The sequence below is a fragment of the Lampris incognitus genome, chromosome 5 (assembly GCF_029633865.1).
Source record: "Lampris incognitus isolate fLamInc1 chromosome 5, fLamInc1.hap2, whole genome shotgun sequence".
In the NCBI taxonomy this organism is placed as follows: domain Eukaryota; kingdom Metazoa; phylum Chordata; class Actinopteri; order Lampriformes; family Lampridae; genus Lampris; species Lampris incognitus.
In genome coordinates, this window is record NC_079215.1 from 23,591,842 (window position 1) to 23,616,193 (window position 24,352).

The window sequence follows — 24,352 nt, forward strand, 5'->3', positions numbered from 1 at the left end:
ATTTTTTTACATGTAACTCAAAAAGTGTATCTGTCATGTACCAAGTGCTCAACTAACATTGCAGATGAACAAATGTGATAAAAAAAAATCAAAAATGTTTTAATTGCATGAAAAACGAGTCCCTTGAACGAACCTTTAGCTGCATATATATATATATATATATATATATATATATATATATATATATATATATATATATATATATAAAGGTTGTATTCATTATATATATACACACATATAAAAATGTCAAGTTGACCCCACCCACACACACCCCCCCACACACATACATGCACACACACACTCACATAGAGACACTGCCAGAGTATCAGGTGCTGTTTAATCCTCAATTTGGTTGCCAAAAGGCCAGAGGACAGATTAGCTGGATGCGAGGAAGAAATGAGAGAGAGACAGATAGCTCTGTGCTGAAAAGTGATGCACACAACAACACAACAAGGACTCAAGTGAAAAAAACACCAGAAAGGGGAGATTGGGACAGAAACGAAAAGCAGAAGAACCAAACATAATACACGAGGTGAAATACTATCTGTGCAATATTTCTGAAAATGCAATTGTTTTTACTAGCTTGGAAGAGTGGGGTAATTGGCCGGATACAATTGAGGAGAAAAGGGGGGGGGAACCCCCCCAAAAAGGGAGGGGGAAATCCCCCCCACAAAAAAGGGACGAGTAAAAGCAACTGCAAAAGTGACTGTCACTCAATTTATTTCACAGTCAAAGCAATTAAGTGCAATTACACACCCGCACCCGGGGCTGCCAAGTGCATATACACTCACGTGTTGCTGGTCACTGAGTAACCGTACTAAAGCACAAGGGTTTTCATTGCACATACCACAAAATCATCCATTCAAATGCCCTACTGCATGCATGCGTGTGTGTGTGTGTGTGTGTGTGTGTGTGTGTGTTTGTATGTGTATGCACGCGCATGCATGTATGTTTGTGCGTTCTCACCATCAAAACAGTGTACGTGCAGCACAGTGTGAGCTCTCTTGCGGTTTGCAGTCCACTCCAGTAAACAAGGCGGATAGGTGCGGACATACTCTGGTGCTACGCTGACATGCTGCAGGGCCTGGAGCAGACGGTGTTGACACACACAGTCATAGCCCTCTGGTCCATAGTCAGACACAAACCTTAAGACAAAATGCGAATACAAACACATAAGACAAACACACAAACATTTAAATGTAAACACCCATTAAAGCAGCCGTGACCACAGTCAAACACTGCTTGAAAAAATGATAAGCAAATGCATATTTTCATCTTCATTAAACTTCTGCGCTGCACATAATGAAAACTAATCATTATCGGTAACTGTGTATCTTACTTCAGCAGGTATTTGGCCAGCCTCTGAGATGGAAGGAAGGCGGAGAGACAGGAACAAAGTAGGAGCCAACCACGTTCTGAATTGAGTATGTTTGGGTTTCGCCACACCTGATGAGGCAGGGGAGAGAAGTGAAAAGGAAAAGAGACGAGGGTTTGGATGAGGAAGGAGATTACTGGACTTTCCGTAAAACAAAAAGGAGTGCAAAAATGACACTAAACAATTGTGTGGATGATGGATGGTGTCTTTATAGGACTCCTTTCTATCTGGGTCGGGACAGGACTTGGTCTTACCTGATTGGCTACCTGAGCCAGGATCTCATCTCGGAGACAGGGATTGGCTAGTCCTCGCTGGATAATGTAGTTCCCAAATAGGTTCTCCTGAGCGCCGTTTAAATTAGGATCCCCCATAAACCTGAGGATCTAAAAACAAGCAAATACACGGATTTAGATCTTATTACGTCAAGTTTTTCCCTATTTCTGTATATATGTTGTAAGGATAACAGTCCATTAGCAGCCATAATGCTGAGAAGTCATCTTTGGATAGGTGCCCAGTAGGCTTTTTCCTATCAGAAAATTACAGTCAGCTGTTGCATCAAACATCAGCTTGTATTATGATGCATAGGTACAGCTGTAATGTGAGGAAAATGTACTAGATCTACTGATTTTAAAATAGTTTCTACCAGACCAACATCAGTAAAATGAATGTGCTTGTATGTTTTCAGTGTACATGTCTTGCATATAAATGTTTTACCAAAATGAAGACATCAAGCGCTCCTTGTTTCAGCTCTTCATCCAATCTGGTTAGAGAGTTTTCCAGCGGGGTGGTCTGCATTCCAAATAATGGCTCCTAAAACAGATACGGTTATTTTTCACAAGCAACTTTGCATAAACGTGATTTAGCTCAATGTTTGGAGCATTGGACTAACACCAAACTGAGGGAATGTGATGATCCCTTTCACTCCTAGACCCCAGAATGGCCACAAGGAGGTTGGGCTCCCATTGTTTGTCAAATGATTTGGAGTAAAACTCAAAACAGAAATCCAGAATGAATGGCGGTTGGGGCATGTCAGCACTGATGTGTAAGGGTGCCAGCTTGATTCTTACATTTGTTACACGATGTTGAAACACTGGGTTACATCTTGTTTACTTTCAGTTTTGAGTAGTGGAACCTATATATTACTTTAAATTGTGTCAGATTATGTCTAGCATTTACTGGTGAATATTCATAACACATCCATCCATCCATCCATTATCCAAACCACGTATCCTTCTCTCAGGGTCGCGGGGATGCTGGAGCCTATCCCAGCAGTCATTGGGCAGCAGGCGGGGAGACACCTTGGACAGGCCGCCATGCCATCACAGGGCATTCATAAGACATGTTTCCCAAAATTCCTCAGTGAGGGGTACTCCCATTTCTGTCTCCCACTCAGTTTTATACCTTTCTGTGCCAACTACTTCCTGACTAAGTGTCCGGTATAAGATTGACACTGCTCTCCTCTGTCCTGGTCTAACATTAGTTGTGGTACGTTGTGGTATGTTTGCAAATGTAGATATATGAGAATGTATAAGGCTCCGGATCTGTAGATATCTGAAAAAATGTGAGGCTGGGAGATCTTATCTTTTCCTTAATTGTTCGAAGGACAGAAAGTGCCCCCCCCCCCCGATACAAGTCTTTCAAATACATCACCCCTTCCTCTTTCCAGCAAGCAAACACAGAATCTACAGTGGATGGTTTAAAGCCATGGTTATCAAAAATTGCGCTGTCTGTATACATATTTGGGAGGTTAAGTATGTTTTAATGTGTTTCTAAAATTTTCTTCCCCTAGTAATGTTAGTATAAACTTCGAAACAATGTCTGTAGGGTTGCCCTTTTCCATATCCTCTTGAACACATATGATCCTAATGTTTTGTCGTCTAGATCGCGAGATGAGGTCATGCACCCACTCGTTGAGTGACCAGGCCTCCTCCGCCCATTTTGAAAACTGATCTTCCAGTTTTTTAATTCGGGTCTCATGCGCATTCAGTCCACCTTCATTTGAGGTTATTCTTTGTCGACATCGTTCAGTGACTGTTTCAGATCAGCGATGGATGCGTTGAGTAACTCGAACTTCGATATTTTTGATTCAGCCGATTGATAGCGGTAATGATGTAAGTCGCTGTCGGTGCCTCTTTCCAGTGCTATCGGTCTTTCGGTCCTGATGTCACACGCGCGTTGCATTTTGGGAAAGCCGCCATCTTCCCTGTAACGTTAATCATTGTTGTTAGCTGTTAGCACAGATTTTTCTTACTAACTCTATTAGTACATCAAATATTTTTTCAAATTAACGTTAAGATCACATATTTTCTCTGGTAACGTCTATATATATGGCTAAGTCAATGGCTAATGTGCTAGCTAATTCGTAAACAATGCCTCTGATCCTTGGAAGATGGCGCCCGGCGTCGCGTTGCCTTTGGAAACGGCCCAAGTCCAAAAGACCGATAGCTTGATAGCTGCTTGCATCCATCGAGTTGCTGTTAGCTTTCTCTTCGCCACTGGTTTCGTCCGTTGTAGTTTTTTTTTTTTCCTCCAGTAGTTTTGGTTTTACTCGGTTTCCCCAATGGCGCTGTTGCGGATCTACAAATACTGTCAAGTTTTGCAACAGTCTCACGGCGTAATGTATTCTTAAATTGTACACTTTTGGAGGAGGAAGCGGAGCCTCTCAAAACGTGACTATCCCATCTTCCACTAGACTGTAAGTCAACATCTGGATAAGCAAGTTTGCCATTCTTATTTAAAGTTCAGTTAATGTCTAATATGAAAATGTGTGTGTGTGTGTGTGTGTGTGTGTGTGTGTGTGTGTGTGTGTGTGTGTGTCTGTGTGTGTGTCTGTGTCTGTGTCTGTCCCTACCCTGAATATGGCCCGTATGTAATGAGTAAATAGGTAGTTGTTGATGTCCAGGGGCAGGGTCAGCTGGGGATCAACCTGAACCTTGGGAGCTTGTACCAATGCCAAGCAGTCAGAATGGAGCTCTACACCAGCTAAACACACACACACACACACACACACACACACACACACACACACACACACACGAACACACACACACAAAAACACACACACACACACACACACACACACACACACACACACACACACACACACACACACACACACACACACACACACACAGCCACAGGCCAGGACACAGACAGCATTAAAACATTGTTGAGGACAATTAAAAAAAACAAACCCATCATTGTGTGTGAGCTGATGAGTGAAAAAAATGCGAGAGAGCGAGAGCGAGTGAGAAGGTTGGATAATGTGGGAATAGTGAATCAGGAAGTGTGGTGGATTAGCAAGAGGTAAGTGAGGGCAGCTATGAAGAGGATGAAGAGTGGAAAGGCAGTTGATCCAGATGACGTACCTGTGGAGGCATGGAGGTGTTTAGGAGAGATGGCAGTGGGGTTTTTAACTAGATTGTTTAACATAATCTTGGAAAGTGAGAGGATGCCTGAGGAGCGGAGAAGAACATACTGGTACCGATTTTCAGGAAACAAGGGTGATGTGCAGAACTGTAGCAACTACAGAGGTATAAAGTTGATCAGCCACAGCATGAAAATATGGGAAAGAGTAATGGAAGCTAGGTTAAGAGGAGAGGTGATGATTCGTGAGCAGCAGTATGGTTTCATGCCACGAAACAGCACCACAGATGCGATGTTTGCTTTGAGAATTTCGACGGAGAAGTATAGAGAAGGCCAGAAGGAGTTACATTGTGTCTTTGTGGATATAGAGAAAGCTTATGACAGAGTGCTGAGAGAGGAGGTGTGGTATTGTATGCGGAAGTAAGGAGTGGCAGAGAAGTATGTAGGAGTGGTGCAGGATATGTATGAGGGAAGTGTGACAGTGGTGAGGTGTGCGGTTGGAATGACAGATGGGTTCAAGGTAGAGGTGGGATTACATCAAAGATCAGCTCTGAACCCTTTCTTGTTTGCAATGGTGATGGACAGGTTGACAGACGAGATCAGGTAGGAGTGTCTGTGGACTATGATATTTGCAGTTGACATTGTGATCCATAGTGAGAGTAGGGTGCAGGTTGAGGAGAGCCTGGAGAGGTGGAGGTATGCACTGGAGAGAAGAGGAATGAAAGTCAGTAGGAACAAGACAGAATACCTATGCGTGAATGAGAGGGAGGACAGTGGAATGGTGAGGATGCAAGGAGTAGAGGTGTTGAAGGCGTACGAGTTTAAATACTTGGGGCCAACTGTCCAAAGTAACGGGGAGTGCAGAAGAGAGGTGAAGAAGAGAGTGCAGGCAGGGTGGAGTGGGTGGGGAAGAATGTCAGGAGTAATTTGTGACAGAAGGGTACCAGCAAGAGTTAAAGGGAAGGTTTACAAGATGGTAGTGAGACCAGCTATATTATATGGTTTGGAGACAGTGGCACTGATGAAAAGACAGGAGGCAGAGCTGGAGGTGGCAGAGTTGAAGATGCTAAGATTTTCATTGGGAGTGACGAAGAAGGACAGGATTAGGAACGAGTGTATTAGAGGGACCACTCAGGTTGGACGGTTTGGAGACAAAGCGAGAGAGGCAAGATTGAGATGGCTTGGATATGTGTGGAGGAGGGATGCAGGGTATATTGGGAGAAGGATACTGAATATGGAGCTGCCAGGGAAAAGGAAAAGAGGAAGGCCAAAGAGGAGGTTTATGGATGTGGTGAGGGAAGACATGCAGGTGGCTGGTGTGACAGATGAAGATGCAGAAGACAGGAAGAAATGGAAACGGATGATCCACTGTGGCGACACCTCACGGGAACAGCCAAAAGTAGTAGTAGTAGTAGTAGTACTAGGATTGTGTGTGAGCCTGTGTGTATCTGTGTGGGTGTGTTTGTGTTTGTGTGTGTGCACATGAAAGAGCACCTGAAGCCGCTTGCAGCAGGGCTGCCAGCTCAGCAGGGATAGGCAGTGTTGTCACATTAACCACCTCTCTGTTGATGCGATCCTGCACACACAAAACGCATACACATTTTACACCTCAACCAGCTCAATATCACTTCTCCTAATGATAGGGCATCATCCCTCCATCCCCAACCCTGACAAGCGCCCCCCTGCCCCCTTTATCTTTGACCTCTTTCCTTTATAATCTCTTTATCTTTCACTCACCTCCTCTGCCTTCCTTACAGGCTCCAGCACTGTCTGACAGAAAGACAAAAGTATCACACTTAACTCAAGCATTTGTTTTTCATTCATTTTGCTAATGCAAGAATGGCCTCAGATTTACACCCCCCTCACCCACCCATTGCACACCCCCACACACCTACTGCATGCCCCCACGCAGACACTGCTGACATACCCTCATGTAACGCTGCCGGTTAACGATGAGCAGCACCATGGAACGGAGCCTGATAAGATACTTCCTCCTGAGAACAAACTTCATCCTGTTTGGAGGATAAGGGCCTCAGGGTAGTCATGTGAGAGCAAACATAAGGAACATGGGTACAAGTAAGCAGAGGTGAAGCAAAAAGGCTCAGATGCAAGAAGTCGGAGTCAATGCTGAGTGGTGAACTGGTTAAATGAATTTTTCATTTTATTCTCTCTCACTGCTGAATGAAATTCTGGGTCTGGGTTGGGAAGTTGGGAGAGAGAGAGAGAGAGAGAGAGAGAGTGTGTGTGTGTGTGTGTGTGTGTGTGTGTGTGTGTGTGTGTGAGTTGGGGGGGGTCCTTGTTGGCATTGGGCGCAAAGCAGATAGATATCCTGGCCAGGGTGCCAGTCCACGCACCCACACCCACACACACACACACACACACACTCACATTCACAGAGTTTCCACTTCACTTAATCCGAATGTTTTTGTACCGAGGGAGAAAACCAGAGGAGGGAGCCCTCATGAACGTGTGGTGAACATGTAACGTGGAGCAATGTGGTGAAACTATTTCTTCTTGCTGTGAGGCAACAGAGTTCAGCCAGGTGAATCAAATTTACCTGGCCAAGTGGCCTCTGCAGCGGGCTTCAAGCCTGACCATGCGGAGTCTGAACTTGAGGAAGTTTTTGCGGACGAAGAATATACGCGTGTGTCTCTGTAGCGTCATGGCTGCTAGAGTCAACACACGGTCACGCTTATTCTCCAATAGCTGATATAACTCTTCCTTCAAGAATATCTAGTTGCACAACAACACACAAAAAATACACAGCTATGCACACAAGGTCTTGAATCATACATCAGGTGTGTGTGTGTGTGTATTAATGTGTGAATCATTGCATGCCTTTGTGTGCTTGCTCACTTTTGTGACTCCAAGTTGATATGACCCCATCTTGACAGGACAGAGCTTGTGGAGCATGATGACACAATTCTCTCCATCAGCTGGAGGGGGATCCTTCATGCAGAGTAGGGCTTTATACCTGCAGGGGCGCACACATACATATGTTTAATGCACCCCTGTCAATAATATAAACAAATTTTCCAAATATATTACATTATACACAAGCAAAATAACTCTCTTGATTGGATTTTGGACTTGGACCTGTCCCCATTCTCAATTAACATGCAGTGATTAAGAGGGAGATCTCCACCCTAAACTACCTGTCCTGACTGAGTGACTTCTGCTGTTGATGTTGACGTCGATGACGGTGATATGTCTAAAAAGCCAAAATTATCTGGTGCCCAGGGAGAAAAAGAATGAAAATAATGGGAGAAAAACACAAAAAAGGTAAAGGTAGTGAACTGGTATAAGATTAGGAGCAGTTTCCCAACTTGGCATCAGGTAACATGACTACAATGACTACAACTTCTGACTCTCCTATATGAAAAGAAGCTGGCAGAAATCTGTCCTAACATGTGGGTGGCTTTAAGAATTTCTGCCATGCTTCACATAACAGTGGCTGCTGCAGAGAGGAACTTCTCTAGGCTTAAACTGATAAAAACATATCTGAGGTCTACCATGGGGCAGGAGCGTCTAAATGGACTTTCTAAACCACCAAGTTTCAGAACAGCTATCATAGGACAACATAACCGATGATTTCACAGTAAGAAAAGCTAGAGGGATCCAGTTGTAATGGATGGCTGTACTTCATAGTTTCAATGTCTTACCTTTTTTATTTATTATTATTTCTCAACTTATCTAACCCAGTCACTGAGGATGCACAAGCCAGTACAGTTTTAGCGCCGGTCCCAAGTCCATATAAATTGGGAGGGTTGTGTCAGGAAAGGCATCCGGCAAAAACCTTTGCCTAATTGAATATGTGGATCATAAATCCGATTTCCATACCGGATCAATTGAGGCCCGGGTTACCAACGACCGCCACCAGTACTGTTGGTCAGCAAGGTGCTGATGGAAACTATGCTACTGATGGGAGAAGGAGAAGGAGAGAGGGAAGGCATGTCCAGAGACAGCGGGAGAGGAGGAAGGGTAGGAGTTTGGAGGTGGGAGTCGGAACTTTGAATGTTGGCACTATGACTGGTAAAGGGAGAGAACCAGCTGATGTGATGGCAATAAGGAAGGTAGGTATACTGTGTGTGCAAGAGACCAGGTGGAAGGGGCATACGGCCAGGAGCATCGGAGGTGGGTTCAATCTCTTCTACCATGGTGTGGATGGGAGGAGAAATAGGGTTGGGGTAATTCTGAAGGAAGAGTATGTCAACAGTGTGCTGGAGGTGAAGAGAGTGTCGGACAGAGTGATGAGTATGAAGCTGGAAATCGAAGGTGTGTTGATGAATGTTATCACCGCATATGCCCAGCAAGTTGGGTGTGAGATGGAAGAGAGACAAGAATTCTGGAGTGAGTTGGATGAAGTGATGGAGAGGGTACCCAAGGAGGAGGGAGTGGTGATTGGAGCGTACTTCAATGGACATATTGATGAAGGGAACAGAGGTGATAAGGAGGTGATGGGCAGGTTTCTTAACTTATCCATTTTTCTATATCCTATATTCAATCACAACAACCTATTTATAATAATAATAATAATTTTTACATTCCAAGTAACTGAAAAACTGTCGAAATATAAAGACCTTGATATTGAAATTGAATGAATGTGGGGAATGAAAACCACAACAATACCAGTAGAGATAGGAGCCCTGGAACTTGTAAAAAAAAAAAAAAGGATGGAGAAAGACACCCAACAGTTCCCGGGTAACATCAAAATACAAGAACTACAGAAGATCGCTCTACCAAGAAAGGCACTATCCATCACATAGATTTTTACCTCATTCTAACCTTAGGCCCAAGGAATGGGCCCGGTCATTATGTTGTATTATGGCATGAAGTTCAAGGAAATTTGTATAATAATATTAATCATGGCATTTTTATAGCACTTTTCTAGACAACCAATGTAAAGAGATATACAGTGCATCCGGAAAGTATTCACACCCCTTCACTTTCCCCACATTTTGTTATGTTACAGCCTTATTCCAAAATGGATTAAATTCCTTTTTTTTTCTCATCAATCTACACACAATACCCCATAATGACAAAGTGAAAAAAGTTTTGTAGAAATGTATCAAAAAATAAAAAACAAATATTGCATGTACATAAGTATTCACCCCCTTTGCTATGACACTCAAAATTGAGCTCAGGTTCATCCTGTTTCCACTGATCATCCTTGAGATGTTTCTACATCTTGATTGGAGTCCACCCGTAGTAAATTCAATTGATTGGACATGATTTGGAAAGGCACACACCTGTCTATATAAGGTCCCACTGTTGACAGTGCATAACAGAGCAGAAACCAAGCCATGAAGTCAAAGGAATGGTCTGTGGACCTCCGAGACAGGATTGTATCGAGGCACAGATCTGGGGAAGGGTACAACAAAATTTCTACAGCTTTGAAGGTCCCGAAGAGCACCATGGTCTCCATCATTCGTAAATGGAAGAAGTTTGGATCCACCAGGACTCTTCCTAGAGCTGGCTTCCCAGCCAAACTGAGCAATCTGGGGAGAAGGGCCTTGGTCAGGGAGGTGACCAAGAACCTGATGGTCACTCTGACAGAGCTCCAGCGTTCCTCTGTGGAGATGGGAGAACCTTCTAGAAGGACAACCATCTCTGCAGCACTCCACCAATCAGGCCTTTATGGTAGAGTGGCCAGACGGAAGCCTCTGCTCGGTAAAAGGCACGTGACAGCCCGCTTGGAGTTTGCCAGAAAGCACCCAAAGGACTCTCAGACCATGAGAAACAAGATTCTGTGGTCTGATGAAACCAAGATTGAACTCTTTGACCTGAATGCCAATGGAGGAAACCAGGCACCTCTCATCACCTTGCTAATACCATCCCTACAGTGAAGCATGGTGGTGGCAGCATCATGCTGTGGGGATGTTTTTCAGTGGCAGGAACTGGGAGACTAGTCAGGATCGAGGGAAAGATGAATGGAGCAAAGTACAGAGAGATCCTTGATGAAAACCTGCCCCAGAGTGCTCAGGACCTCAGACTGGGGCGAAGGTTTACCTTTCAACACAACAATGACCCTAAGCACACAGCCAAGACAACGAAGGAGTGTCTTCGGGAGAAGTCTGTGAATGTCCTTGAGTGGCCCAGCCAGAGCCCAGACTTGAACCCCATTGAACATCTCTGGAAAGACCTGAAAATAGCTGTGCAGCGATGCTCCCCATCTAACCTTACAGAGCTCGAGAGGATCTGCAGAGAAGAATGGGAGAAATACCCCAAATATAGGTGTGCCAAGCTTGTAGCTTCATACCCAAGAAGACTTGAGGCTGTAATCGCTGCCAAGGGTGCCTCAACCAAGTACTGAGTAAGGGGTGTGAATACTTATGTACATGCAATATTTCCGTTTTTTATTTTTAATAAATTTGCAAAAAATTCTACAAAACGTTTTTTGCTTTGTCATTGTGGGGTATTGTATGTAGATTGATGAGAAAAAAAAGAATTTAATCCATTTTGGAATAAGGCTGTAACATAACAAAATGTGGGGAAAGTAAAGGGGTGTGAATACTTTCCAGATGCACTGTAAGTAGTTGATATATTCATTTACATTTTTATTATTGTGTTTTATTGATTCATTTTTCTAATTGTCATTTATTTACCAATTGCACATTCTGCTAACACACCAGATTGCACGCGAAAGGGTTTTTTTTTTAACTTTATTCCTTGGTCATTTTAACCTTAGTTAAAATTGGGGCTTGTAAAGCTTTTTTTTTCTTTTCCTAAATGATGTGCAATATTTCTAACTGGTTATTTATATAGCTTTTTACATTCCATTTATACATTTTAAGTTTTATTGACTGGATGAATAAAGGTTGAATAACAAACAAACAAAAGTCTTTGACATCATTTATTAGTTATTCTTCTCCCTAAAGTTTTTCCTTTTTTCTCTGACCAAGGAAATTACTAGTGGTGAATTTCTGGTCACAAAGGGGCGCTACATACAATCTTGCCCAGGGCACCTTGTTAGCTAGGGCCGGCTCTGGTTGCACCTGAGTAAGATGGGTTCCTTCTACCAGTTTCCAAAAGCAGAGATTGGACCTTTCACTCTTTGGACCAACCTGCTTCCGGATATTGCTCTCAATTAAAGGGAACCCAGACAGGTTCTAAAAGAAGGTGGATGTGATCACGTTAAAATGAACAATAATAGAAGTATAGAAAATGTGTATACCTCAGTCATGTACTGGTAAATGACTTGTTGCAAACGACTCACCTGAGGAGGAAGCTGTGAAAATGCAATCTGATTGGATAACCCTCTTTCCGAATGTGGACTGTCTCCAAAATACCACAATAATGCAGCTGTGCACTGACCAGTTCCATGTCAAACACACCTGGTTCCTACAGACACAACCACGCACACATTAACTGTATTCTGTACTGTATATAGAGATGGAACACTCACACATATCAAAGTTCAAAATGTACCTTGTGGTGGTTTGGTTTGATGCAGCGAATAAAAAAAGTGTTACACCTGCAGCGGACAGACCACAATGAACTCATGAATAAATGAATGAGTGAAGGAATGAACAACGATTAAACGAAGGTATAAGAACATTTGTTTTTCACACAGACCTCTCCTTGTGGAAGATTTTAGAACATGTAAAAATATTTCATTGTCAAAAATCCTAGCAATGGGCTTGGTAAAATTGGTGTGGTTAGGGTTCGAAAAACAAAAATAAATAAACCATAGAGTAACCTGTCAATATGTCTGTATTTGTGTGTGCATGTGTTCCCATCATCACATACAAGCATGTGAATGGGCATGGATTTTTGCATATTTACCTATTGGAGTAACACACAAATCACACACACACACACACACACACACACAAACCAATCTATTACAGACATGCTCAAATGATGCATATTCCATCAATAACATGCCCATTGGATTTTTTTTTTAAGATCATCGTGATTGCTCTTAATTTTCAGTTTCAGTATTTTAGAGTAGCAGTGAAAGTCTAGATGGCCCCAGAGGGCCAGCAAAAGAATTTATATTGCACCTCTCTATCTTCTCCATCAGCTCTTGTAGACTACTTTGGAACTTGGTGCTAACAGTGTTAGCTTGGTATCGGCGGGCCACACTGCTGCGCTGCACATTACAACGCTGCAGAGACACATTCTCTGAGTGCTTCAGAAATAGGTTAGACACCATCTACGTGCACGCACACACGCACACACAAAAACACACAATGAGAGAGAGAGAGAGAGAGAGAATCAGTCAGTATCAGAATGAAGAGTTGTTCCTTTTTGTTCTATTAGCTAACAAAGATGCACATACAAGCAATTTGATAAATTATTGGGATGCTCACATGGAATACAGAGGAGATAATGCCACATCATATTGCAGATTAACTAAAAATATCAATTTGTGTAGGTTGAGGGTATAAAGGAACTTGGAAAAAAAATGGGAATCTCTTTCACAGAGTGCAAAAGTACAATTCACACATACAGTCAGATTTAAAGTGATTATTTAGCAGCTTACTATCATTTTAGGTTGGGGTGGCAATTGGCAAATGCCTCTGAATTCCACATTACAATGATATTTGGTGCTGGTTCGACACATATTGCAATTTTTCAAAAATCACCGTATATGAATATTGTGATTTGTTTATTACAATTATTCTAAGGCTCAATCCCCTTTATTTACAGTAAAATCTGAAAACATCAATAATCTAAAGATAATGTAAAACAAAATGCATTTATTAAGCCCACGGTGTTAAAAACCTTGAAACATGAGAATGCTTCCCTAAATAAACATTCAAACAATTCAATATCAAATATCCTGAGATTTAAAAATCCTTACATCAAACTTCAAACTTCACAGAATCTATTGTGCATCAACATCACGATTCAGGGGAAATGCAATATTAAAATTGCTACTGCTTAATATTGCAATTTCGCACTGGATCCACCCCCCACCCCTAATTCTAATTAAAATTGCATATTTGGTATCTGAATATATGTATTTCACTTTGATACTGTCACATCTAAATCATATATCACATCTAGCTGTGACAAGTATGCACTCCAGAAGGTAACGATATTAATGGTCAGAGGTTACCATTAATAATTAAAGCATCTATGGCTGAGTTTTTCAGTCTGGATTTTTCTAAACAAAAGAAATAAGATGAATTTTGCTCATCTTCCTCCATCCACTTGATTCACAAAATTATCACACACACACAAAATCACAAAAATCACAAAAAAATCACAAAATGATTACTTCCTTTTGTTCAGAGTTTTACAGTAAACTTTATGCTTCCAATTTTTCAGAAGAAAAAAACTTCTCAACTTCTTAACTCCATTAAAAATTGCGAAGTAATGTCTGAAGATCATAAAGCACTGTGTGACAGCAAAATAACTTAGGATGAAGTTCTGAATGCTATTCTCAATCTTAAAAACAACAAATTCCAGGCAATGACGGCAGTGGCGCCCCCAAGGGGTGGCCAGGGGTGGCCACGGCCACCCTGATACTATCCCAGGTCCCCCCGCTGGCCCCCCCAGCCACGAGTCGCATATACAGAATATGCTTCTGATTATGTACAATATGCTTCTATCTGATATTTTACATTAGGTGCTGTTCATTTAAATCAATAATGTATATTTTTCTTAACTCTCATATTGACCGTTTTCAGCTAGCCTATACAGTATACTACAACAGCATCATAGAATTCCCGAAATTCAGTCATGGCTTTTGGTTTTGGTGTGCCACCCCAAGATTTTCAGTGGCCCCATTTGGCCACCCCTATGAAAAACTTCTGGGGGCGCCACTGAATGACGGACTCACCTCAAAATTTTATAAGAAATTTGCCACTGAACTGGCCCCTTTTCTTTTCAATGTCCTTTCCAAAAGTATTGAACTTGGAGTTTTACCACCTACAATAACACAAAGCCTTATCACCCTCATTCCAAAACCAAAAAAGAAAAAAAGATTTGCATATGATAGACAAATAGTGCCCTATCTGTTTGCTCAATAATGACTACAAAGTACTAGCTAGTATTTTCGCCAATTGAAGTAAGAAATCCTTAGCTTCTATAATTTACGAATCACAATCTGGCTTTATGTCAAACAGACATATTGCAAACAATATTAGATTAGTTCTGGATTTATTGGATTATTTCAAATTTATTAATGAGAATGGGTTTATTCTGTTTTTAGATTTTTACAAGGTCTTTAATTCTGTGGAGCACAAATCTTTACAAATTTGGTTTTGGTCATTATTTCTGTAAATCTATCAAAACACTTTACTCAAATTGCAATTCTTCAATCAAACTTAAACATGGTACCTCACCCCAGTTTCAATTATCTCGAGGAGTTCGTCAAGGCTGCCCGGTCTCTCCTTGTTTATTTCTGCTTATTGCCCAACTCCTCTCCACATTCATTCTTGAAAGTAATATTCAAGGTATCTATCTCTCTTGCTGGCAGACAGATTACCATAAGTCAGGTGATAGATCACACTACACTTTTTTTTGAAAGATTCAGATCAAATTCCAGTTGCAATTAAACACATTCATGTATTTTCTGCAGCATCAGGACTTTGTTTAAATATAACTTCTGCCCATTACACAGTGTCAACATACATGTTTATATGGCATTCCCGTGAGATCCCAGGTAACATATTTAGGTATTGTGATAACTAAAACTGAAGATGAACAATGCAATTTGAACTTTCCCCCCATCATCGATAAAACTCAGAAAAGGTTCAGTCTGTGGCTCCAGAGAGATTTGACTTTAAGAGGTAGACCTCTATAAACAAAAGCTGAAGGTGTATCCAGGCTGACATATGCTGCACTTGCTTTAAACGTTGATTCCTCTGTTTGTAAATTTATTGATAAGATGTAGCTTAAATTTCTCTGGAAAAATAAAACCCATTATATCAAAAACTCTGTGATGATGAATACTATAGACTCTGGTGGCCTTAATTTTTTAGACTTTACCACCCTGAACTACACCTTTAAAATAAACTGGATCAAAAAATGTATCTGTAACCCAGAATCCATTTGGAACTTTATCCCAAATTGCGTTTTCTAAATTAGATGGGCTTCCTTTTTTGCTTAGGTCCAACTATAATATTGAAAAATTACTATTAAGATTAGTTAATTTCCACAAGCAAATTCTGTTGGCTTGGTCTCTTATTTACAAGCACTGTTTCTCTCCGCATAAATATCTCATTTGGAATAACTGTGACATATGATTCAAAAACAAATCTATGTTTTTCCCAAATTGGTTTAACAATGATGTTTTATTTATAAAACGGTTATTAAATTTAAAAGGTCTTCTAATGAATTATTCTGAATTTTTGGCTGTTTATAATATACCTGTCACCCCAAAAGAATTTGCTATTGTAATGGATGCCATTCCTAAAGGTGTGATTACGTTGTTTAAGGGTAACACTGAACCACTTCTTTCCCCTTGTCAGTTAACTTTAAATGACACCATGAATGACACTATTGTAGGGATTTTTTTTTTATCCAGCCCTTTGAACTGGAACAGAAGGGTCAGATCCGTCTTTCAGAAAGACATTGTTACTGTTCCATATGTTACTCATTACTGGAGAAGATTTGTTGCGAATATCCACTGGGAAAAAGTTTGGATCTTGTCTTCAAGTTACTTGATCACAAGCAAACCTTGACATGTCTGTTTCAAACTTCTCCATCGATGCTATCCCACAAAACGTTATTTGCAAGAAATGAAAAATGATATTGATGTTAATTGCACTTTCTGTGGACTTGTTAGGGAAACGACCATACACTTGTTTTGGAACTGCCCTTATACTGTGACTTTAGGAAAGATTTTGCTCAATATATTTGTTGTAACATTTCAGTCCAATTTTCATTACTCTACAAAGATGCGCTGTTTGGTTTCTATGATGTATGCAATTCAGAACAAAAACGATATTATTTTATAAATCTTTTCATTACTTAAGCAAAGGTTCATGTCCACAAAAGTAAATCTAACAGGGAACCTTTATTCAAAATTTTTATAAATGAAATGCAAAAATACATAAAAAAAACTATTCAGCACTCTTCAAACCCCCAAGAGCCTTAAAGACGCTTGACACCGTGTTACCTCCGGCTTAGTCGGGCATCCCTACAGACACAACTGGCCATGTCTGCGCGTGGGAAGCCGGATGTGGGTATGTGTTCTGGTTGCAGCACTAGCACCTCCTCTGGTCGGTCGGGGCGCCTATTCAGGGGGAGGGGGAACTGAGGGGAATTGCGTGATCCTCCCATGGCGAAACTCCTCACTGTCAGGTGAAAAGAAGCGGGTGGCGACTCCACATGTATCAGAGGAGACATGTGGTAGTTTGCAGCCCTCCCTGGATCGGAAGAGGGGGGTGGAGCAGCGACTGGGACGGCTCAGAAGAGTGGGGTAATTGGCCGGATACAATTGGGGAGAAAAAAAAGGGGGGGACACTTGACGTGTGTAAACTATATAATTGTCTGAACTGCTGAACCTCTCTTTATTTTATTTATTTTTTTGTTCTTTTTTGAAATTCCTTTTTCTTTCATTTTATATTCTATCTACCTCATAACCCCTGGCATATATGTCTGTATATATTGGTGTTGATCGATTGATGTTCTTTAGTCTTGCAATTTATAAATAAAATTTGTTAAAAAAAATTAATGGTCAGAGGTGCTACCAGGAATTGTGTGCCCTCTGACAAGTGGTAATGCCAGGCCCCTAGATGTTATGCACCTAATGTAGTGTGCTATCAAGATGCCTGTCTAAATGACCCCCTTATTGGTTTGGGCCCCATGAAAGTACACAACGGTTACATCAAAGGTGATTAGTGAGCATGCATCAAGACATTTTGACTATTATCAATCAGAAAAGTTAAAAATAATAACTTAAAAGTAAGACCGAGTTTTTCTTTCTTTTTTTTGCCATTAGAGGGAGTAAGAGGTAAAATGTATGTAAACGCCTTACGCTACTCTTGCTCTGGATGAACAGGTCAAGGACATCCTGGCGGACCATGTCAAAGTTTTTATCCAGGAATTTCTGCACCTGTAACACAAGTTATTAGATAAATGTTTGGAGATCATAACTATAGGACTATCAGAACAGTAGGAGCAATAGCATAAGATATATATATATATACATAGAGAGAGAGAGAGAGAGAGAGAGAGAGAGAGAGAGAGAGAGAGAGAAGGATGGAGTGGGCAAAAAAACTAATGCAGAAGATAAGAATGAGTGCACCCCTCGGTTGAGCCACTTTTCACTTTTGCAGTAGTTATGTTGAAGCTGCATGTCTCCAAGTGCAACCATACGGGCAGCCTTTGTGCTATCTTGCCTTCACAACAGATAAGTCATAGGATGTGTGTGTGTGTGTGTGTGTGTGTGTGTGTGTGTGTGTGTGTGTGTGTGTGTGTGTGTGTAAGAAAGAGGTAAAGAAACGGACCTGGTAGGTAACCTTGCCAGCATAGTGTCTGAGGGTGAACTCTGGGAGGGGCATCTTTGGCCTGGCATAAAGTGGGTTGTTGCCATGGTGATAGTGGCACTTCTGAAGGAAGGTGTGGTCTGTTGCCTGCCAACAGGGAGGACAGTGACAAAGGGTCATGGCGATCGAAATGGGAACGATTCAAACCTGAAGCTGGTAGTAAATCATCGACTCTCTCAGATGATGTAGATCAAAGTTGCAGAAGAAAAGTTGTCGGACGGAACAAAACTCGTGTGATTACACACTTTGTGCTATGAGGAGCAAAAGTGGAGTGAAACGCTAAAAAGTAGGCCCAGCAGTGTGGCAACATTCAAGTGACATCTGACATTTTTTTATGCAATGATTTTGTCTCTTAGCCCTTAGCCTCCATGCTAAAGTCTTGCCTGTTGTTACTATCTTCCCTCGGCAAGCCTTAAACATACCACTGCCATGATATTTAACTTCGTGGAACATCGAGATTTCATATCACACACATCTCGAAATAGGCTCACAAACAATAAACCTTCACCATTAGTTGTCCTCCGACATAAGCTATCCTTTTTTTTTTTCTTTTTTGTAGGTGCTGTTTATGCCAGCAAAAAATGTGTGTGTGGTGAAGACATGCATAGCATGGAGGCTGACAGGCATCAGGGTTCCCAGCCTTCCTCCACTGGGGAGGGGATTTTGAGCATCAAACTCTGTGTACCAAACCAAATCTAGGGGATTTGTTGCACTGTGACGTTTTGTATGTTGTTTCCTTGTTTGATAACATGTTTGTTGAAACGTCTGCGTCCCGATTTCTCCCTCCCATTAGACCTCAAGTAGACTCACTTTCTGGAAGAGCTTCCCAATCAGTGTGTGTGTGTGTGTTAGTGTGTGTGTGTGTGTGTGTGTGTGTGTGTGTGTGTGTGTGTGTGTGTGTGTGTGTGTGTGTGTGTGTGTGTGTGTGTGTGTGTGTGTGTGTGTGTTGATAAGACAGGGTTCGAAATTCAAAATGATTAGATGAGGCTGAATAAGTCTATGACACAGCTGCGCTAGTCTACAGTAACCCTGACATCATTATTGTGCATTGCCACCAGTGATTTTTCTGTTCAACGGCATTTTTATGACCCTCATTTGAATTAATTTAATATTGTGATATTCACTGTAATGAGTGAAGCACTTTGAAGGAGCTCGGTTTTTCAGCAGAGATTTGCGATGAGCTGTACCTGAGGGAAGGCACTCTGATCATCCAGTATGCGCAGGATCCCATGAGGCTTAGCGGCGATGAGGTCGAGACAGGCCTGGTTGTGGCTGATGGGTTGTTGATGCCATTCAATCTGCTCCCGCATGTACTCCTCCTACACCCAAATAGTACAGAAAACTGAACATTTGTTGATACTACTATTGGCTCTAACTGGGCACCGCGCCAAGAGCTACAATGCACCCAAATCTTGTAGTGTAAAGGGCAGCAGAGCTCAGGGTAAGCCTACAGAGGGCCAAGATAGCTTTGGCCCCATGCTACGATTGCATGAATGAGGCTTTGCAGTTGCACCAACCTGCTCTTCCTGAAAGATAACCCGGTTAAAGTAGAACTGCAGGGTTTCATTGGCGTAGTTGATGCAGAGCTGCTCAAAACTGTTCACTTGCAGTTCCTACAAAGGTACGGGGGGGGGGGATTGTTAGTACACGCCTGTGTATCCATGCTATAAAGTAGAAATATGTGTAATTATTTTGGGTTGTGACCTCAAAGCCATATATGTCCAGTATGGAGATGGAGAGGGCCTCGTTGCGAGGGTAGACCCGCCCGTTGATACGCTCTGTCAGCCAACTAAACAGCAGCGAGTACAGGATCTTAGCAACTGCGTCTCTATGGAAACACACAACGAGGTTTCTATGGAAACATAAAGCTCTGTTTCTATGGAAACAGGGGGCATCTGAAAAATCTTTCGCCCCCAGGTTTTTTGTCCTTTGTCCCCCCATGCCTCTAATGAAGGAGATTATCAAAGTCAAAGAGAAATAGTCTCCTTGAATGATGTTTCAGAAGAGGGAAAAATGCAAATAAAGATGTCAGAAATGAAGTTTCACGAACAATTGTCTTATTGTTAAATGGTTTTAATGTATGGTCAGTCCAGGAAGAATATACTGGTGTACTACCGTGAGTGTACTACTCAACTTGATTGATAAGCGATATATACAAACTTTCCGTCTCCAACTAGCTCTCTCTCTCTCTCTCTCTCTCTCTCTCTCTCTCTCTCTCTCTCTCTCTCTCTCTCTCTCTCTCTCTCTCTCTCTCTCTCTCTCTCACTCACTCATGATGCAACCAATTTAATCCCTAACTAGTTAACTCACTTACTTCCTGACTTCCTGACTGACCAACTCATTCACTCTCTTCCTCAGCCTCTCCCCCACTCACTCATTCAATCATTCACCCACTCACCTGGCATCCACAGCACTCTCCACTGTCAGCGGAGTGTAGATCTTCTCCCTTACTGTGTCCTGGGGGTTCACACATACTATGTTTTACAACAGCTCTAAAAGTGTGTGTGCATGTGTGTGTGCATGCTGCATGTGTGCGTGTGTGTGTGTGTGTGTGTGTGTGTGTGTGTATGCACCATCAATTTGAAGGTGATAGCCCTCTGTAATCCATCAGGTGAGACCTGCAGCAGCTCAGCAATCACCCTGATCTCCTGCGCACTCACCACCGATGCTACCTCTTGACCCTCAGTCTGCAGGAAGAAAGCCACACACACACACACACACACACACACACACACACACACACACACACACACACACACACACACACACGTTTCTCAATACCATCCCATTATCCATCAGCATCCACATTATCGGTCATCCATGAAAGTAAATGTGTGAGTGTTGTTGTGTGCAGTTGTGCATGACCACACGCATATGTGTGTGCCGCAGTGTATGTGTTTTGTGACAGGCCGTGTGTATGTAGGTGCATGTGTAATTGTGTACGTGTGGATGGGTTAATGTGCATGCATCTGATCTTATGTGTGTGGTTGTAAATTAATGGTTGTGCATGTGTGTGTGTGTGTGTGTGGAGAGAGAGAGGGGGGGGACCTGGTGTGTTTGGAAGTAGACATTGCCCAGATGAAGGATAGAGGAGAGCAGTCTGTAGATGCCATTCTGCTCCTCTGCTGTGAAACAAAGGATCTCCATGGCATTCAGCAGGCGCTGGAAATCCTCGCTGTCATCCTTACCCTCGATCATACAATCTCCACCCTGAACACAGACAGACGGGGAGACACACATAAAGAAATGAAACGATTACACCGATTCAAGACACGTGCTACTGCACCCCACTCCACCAAAAAAAAAAAAATCACACGTGTGTGTGTGTGTGTACCTGATTAAGATAGTAGTAAGTCTCAGCCTCTTGTAGATATAGAGAACGTTTATCATGGGGAGGAAGGCCTGCCAACATCTCATAGAAGATGTGGTAATTCCTCTCTGATTTGGCCTGCAGACAGACAGACAAGCGCAAGCAAAATCCAAACACACGAGCACAAGACACATTCAGGTGGAAAATATACTGTTCTCGAGTTTGAAGCTGTTCTAATGGATATCCTGGGAGGAGTACAGTCTTATAAAAAGATGCAAGGATAGTGATATTAGACTACGTAAGCATGTTCAGATAGATGGCTGGGTGTATGTATGTATGCATGTGTGTATGTGAGGATGGATATGTGGTTAGATGAATGGATGGGTGGATGGAAAAGATTGGGATCTGTTAGTCATCATCATGGCTTGTCAGGGAGCAACATGTTCGTCACCTCTATTACGGTTTCCTTTGAGAATCTCCTCTTTCTCAGCATGACTCAGTTGTAAAAAGACTCCAGCTGGTTACACTCTGTTTAAAAACGCGCGCGCGTGTGTGTGTGTGTGTGTGTGTGTGTGTGTGTGTGTGTGTGTGTGTGTGTGTGTGTGTGCTTAATGTGCGAGTGTTTTTCACCTGAAAGACAATGCGGGACTTCTCCAGCAGATACTGAGACATTATGGCACCACTGATCACACCCCTGTTGATGGCACACACACACACATACAGACACACACACACACATACAGATACACACACACACACACACACACACACAAGCACACACACACACGTGTGCAGCAGAAGGCACGCGCGCATCCCAACACACAGTCAGTGCGAGTTAAGTAACGGGTCATGCATGCGTAATGTCTTGAAATCTTCTCGGTCGTTACTTAACCCGGAGATTAACTTCTTCGTTATGTTACCTGGGCGTCATGGCATGAAAGACTCTAAACCCCACAGCATGTGTTTATAAATGCACAAGCGAGTGCTCAGTACGCCATTCGGTGTCGAACAATGCACTTTATCATCCCATCTGCTCCCCGCAACGGCACTCACTTCTACAGCCCAGAGGATACAGTCAAAAATCAGAAGTTGTTGTAAACCAGCGTTTGACCCTGTTGCCATGGAAACACGTCTTGATACCCGAGCGTGATATAACCATAGTAGCGGTCCACGTTGCCATAGCAACAGTCCGTGAGACTGGTACAATGGGTTTAAGCAGGGGAGATAAAAAACCTGCAGGAGTCCTTTATCATTTCCTCTCCAAAATCCCATACGGTCCCCGGGATTGGACTGAAAAGCCTGAAACATGACGCACGCTGCGTCCTGCAGCATGACCGCTATCCCATGTAACAGCAGTTATCTCCAAATGCTAAAAGTCATTCGCGTGTGCAGCTTCATAAAATATTTAAGCACGTGTATCAGCAAATTTGTCCTACTCTTTTAATGAGCGTGAAATTCCCCTCATGTTTTCCCAGACAGCAGCACGGTGTTCATTTGAGATATGGTGAATACTCACTCCTCCATGTAGACCTGGGTGAACTTTCCAAAACGGGAAGAGTTGTCATTCCGCACCGTTTTGGCATTCCCAAAGGATTCCAACAAGGGTGTGGCCTCCAGGATCTGGCCAATATGCAAAGACATTGAGTGTTATCATGGGTACAACCAACAGAATTTAAAATTTAAAAAAATAAAAAAATAAAAAAGGAGGTGAAATAGGATAGGAGCGCTTTACCTCTATCTGAATCAGAGATGGTGGAAACACCGCATGAGCAGGGGTAAAGGGAAGACAGTGATGCAGCATTAGTAAACAGTCAAATAACGGACTGCAAAGGGTTTGTGTGTGTATGTGGGGGGGGCATTGAGGGGGGTGAGGTGGGTGAGAGGGGGTTGGATGTAAGCAGGGTGTACACACACACACCTGTTGTGTGACATTGCGTTTGTGATGTATCGCCGTCAGGTAACGCAGGATTAGTTTGGTGGCTTCGGTCTTGCCTGACCCGCTCTCTCCGCTGTAACAAAGACGATGGCAATTAGGCTGTGTATTACCCAGGGAGCCATCTGCTCAGCAATAGCTCCTTTTTTCTCATTACTTTGAGATGAGAGGAAATATTGTTGCACATTATGGATAATGGAATCTCAGTTATCATGCATCAGCAACAGGAGCCCCGACACACGCTTCCAACAGGCATTTATTGCACATTAGGAAGTTGGTGAAAGTGGTGCTAAGTGAACAAAGGGTCTTACACTGTCTGGATTATTTAGCATGGCTGTATGTGTACAGTAAGAGCCGGCCTCACCTGATAACAATACACTGGTTCTGTTTGGCATCCATCATGGTGGTATACGAGAAATTAGCAATGGCAAAAAGATGGCTGGAATACAACACAATAGTGTTAAAACACACATAGACACAAACACACACAAGTAACATACCCAGCTGAAGCTCAAAGTACACAATATAATACGGTTGATGGGTTTTGATTTTTTTTGTGTGCGTGTGTATGTGTGTTTTTGCATTTATCTATTCACATATGCATGTGTATACATGCTCCTGTGTGTTATGCGTGTGTGTGTGTGTGTGTGTGTGTGTGTGTGTGTGTGTGTGTGTGTGTGTGTGTGTGTGTGTGTACTCTGTGGTTACTGTAGATATAATGTGTTGGTGAAATCAATAACCAAACTCCCCCTTGGCAACCTGCCAACAAAGGTGTAAGACAAGCCTCATCCTAACACCTGAGAATGCTGGTATTTACACCTCAGCTTCCAGCCCATTTTCTCAATGTAAAGGCATTACGGCTTAAGTCCTGATCAAGTGCATGGCTTAGGATCAAGGCAGACATGCACTTGGATAGATGA

General features: G+C 42.4%; 1 protein-coding gene across 1 annotated transcript in view; it reads right to left on the reverse strand.

Annotated features, from left to right (window-relative positions):
- myo15ab (myosin XVAb) overlaps window positions 1-24,352 on the reverse strand; it is a 57,145-nt gene that overhangs the window by 25,326 nt on the left and 7,467 nt on the right. Inside the window, 26 exon segments of the mRNA XM_056280436.1 lie at window positions 967-1,145; window positions 1,340-1,446; window positions 1,630-1,758; window positions 2,090-2,185; window positions 4,227-4,357; window positions 6,236-6,303; window positions 6,444-6,511; window positions 6,669-6,753; window positions 7,299-7,474; window positions 7,598-7,715; window positions 11,958-12,082; window positions 12,170-12,215; window positions 12,748-12,899; window positions 17,679-17,756; window positions 18,151-18,276; window positions 19,377-19,508; window positions 19,707-19,802; window positions 19,894-20,017; window positions 20,588-20,646; window positions 20,763-20,876; window positions 21,238-21,399; window positions 21,524-21,637; window positions 22,130-22,193; window positions 23,016-23,119; window positions 23,412-23,508; window positions 23,797-23,871. Coding sequence (XP_056136411.1) covers window positions 967-1,145; window positions 1,340-1,446; window positions 1,630-1,758; window positions 2,090-2,185; window positions 4,227-4,357; window positions 6,236-6,303; window positions 6,444-6,511; window positions 6,669-6,753; window positions 7,299-7,474; window positions 7,598-7,715; window positions 11,958-12,082; window positions 12,170-12,215; window positions 12,748-12,899; window positions 17,679-17,756; window positions 18,151-18,276; window positions 19,377-19,508; window positions 19,707-19,802; window positions 19,894-20,017; window positions 20,588-20,646; window positions 20,763-20,876; window positions 21,238-21,399; window positions 21,524-21,637; window positions 22,130-22,193; window positions 23,016-23,119; window positions 23,412-23,508; window positions 23,797-23,871 — 2,825 coding nt within the window.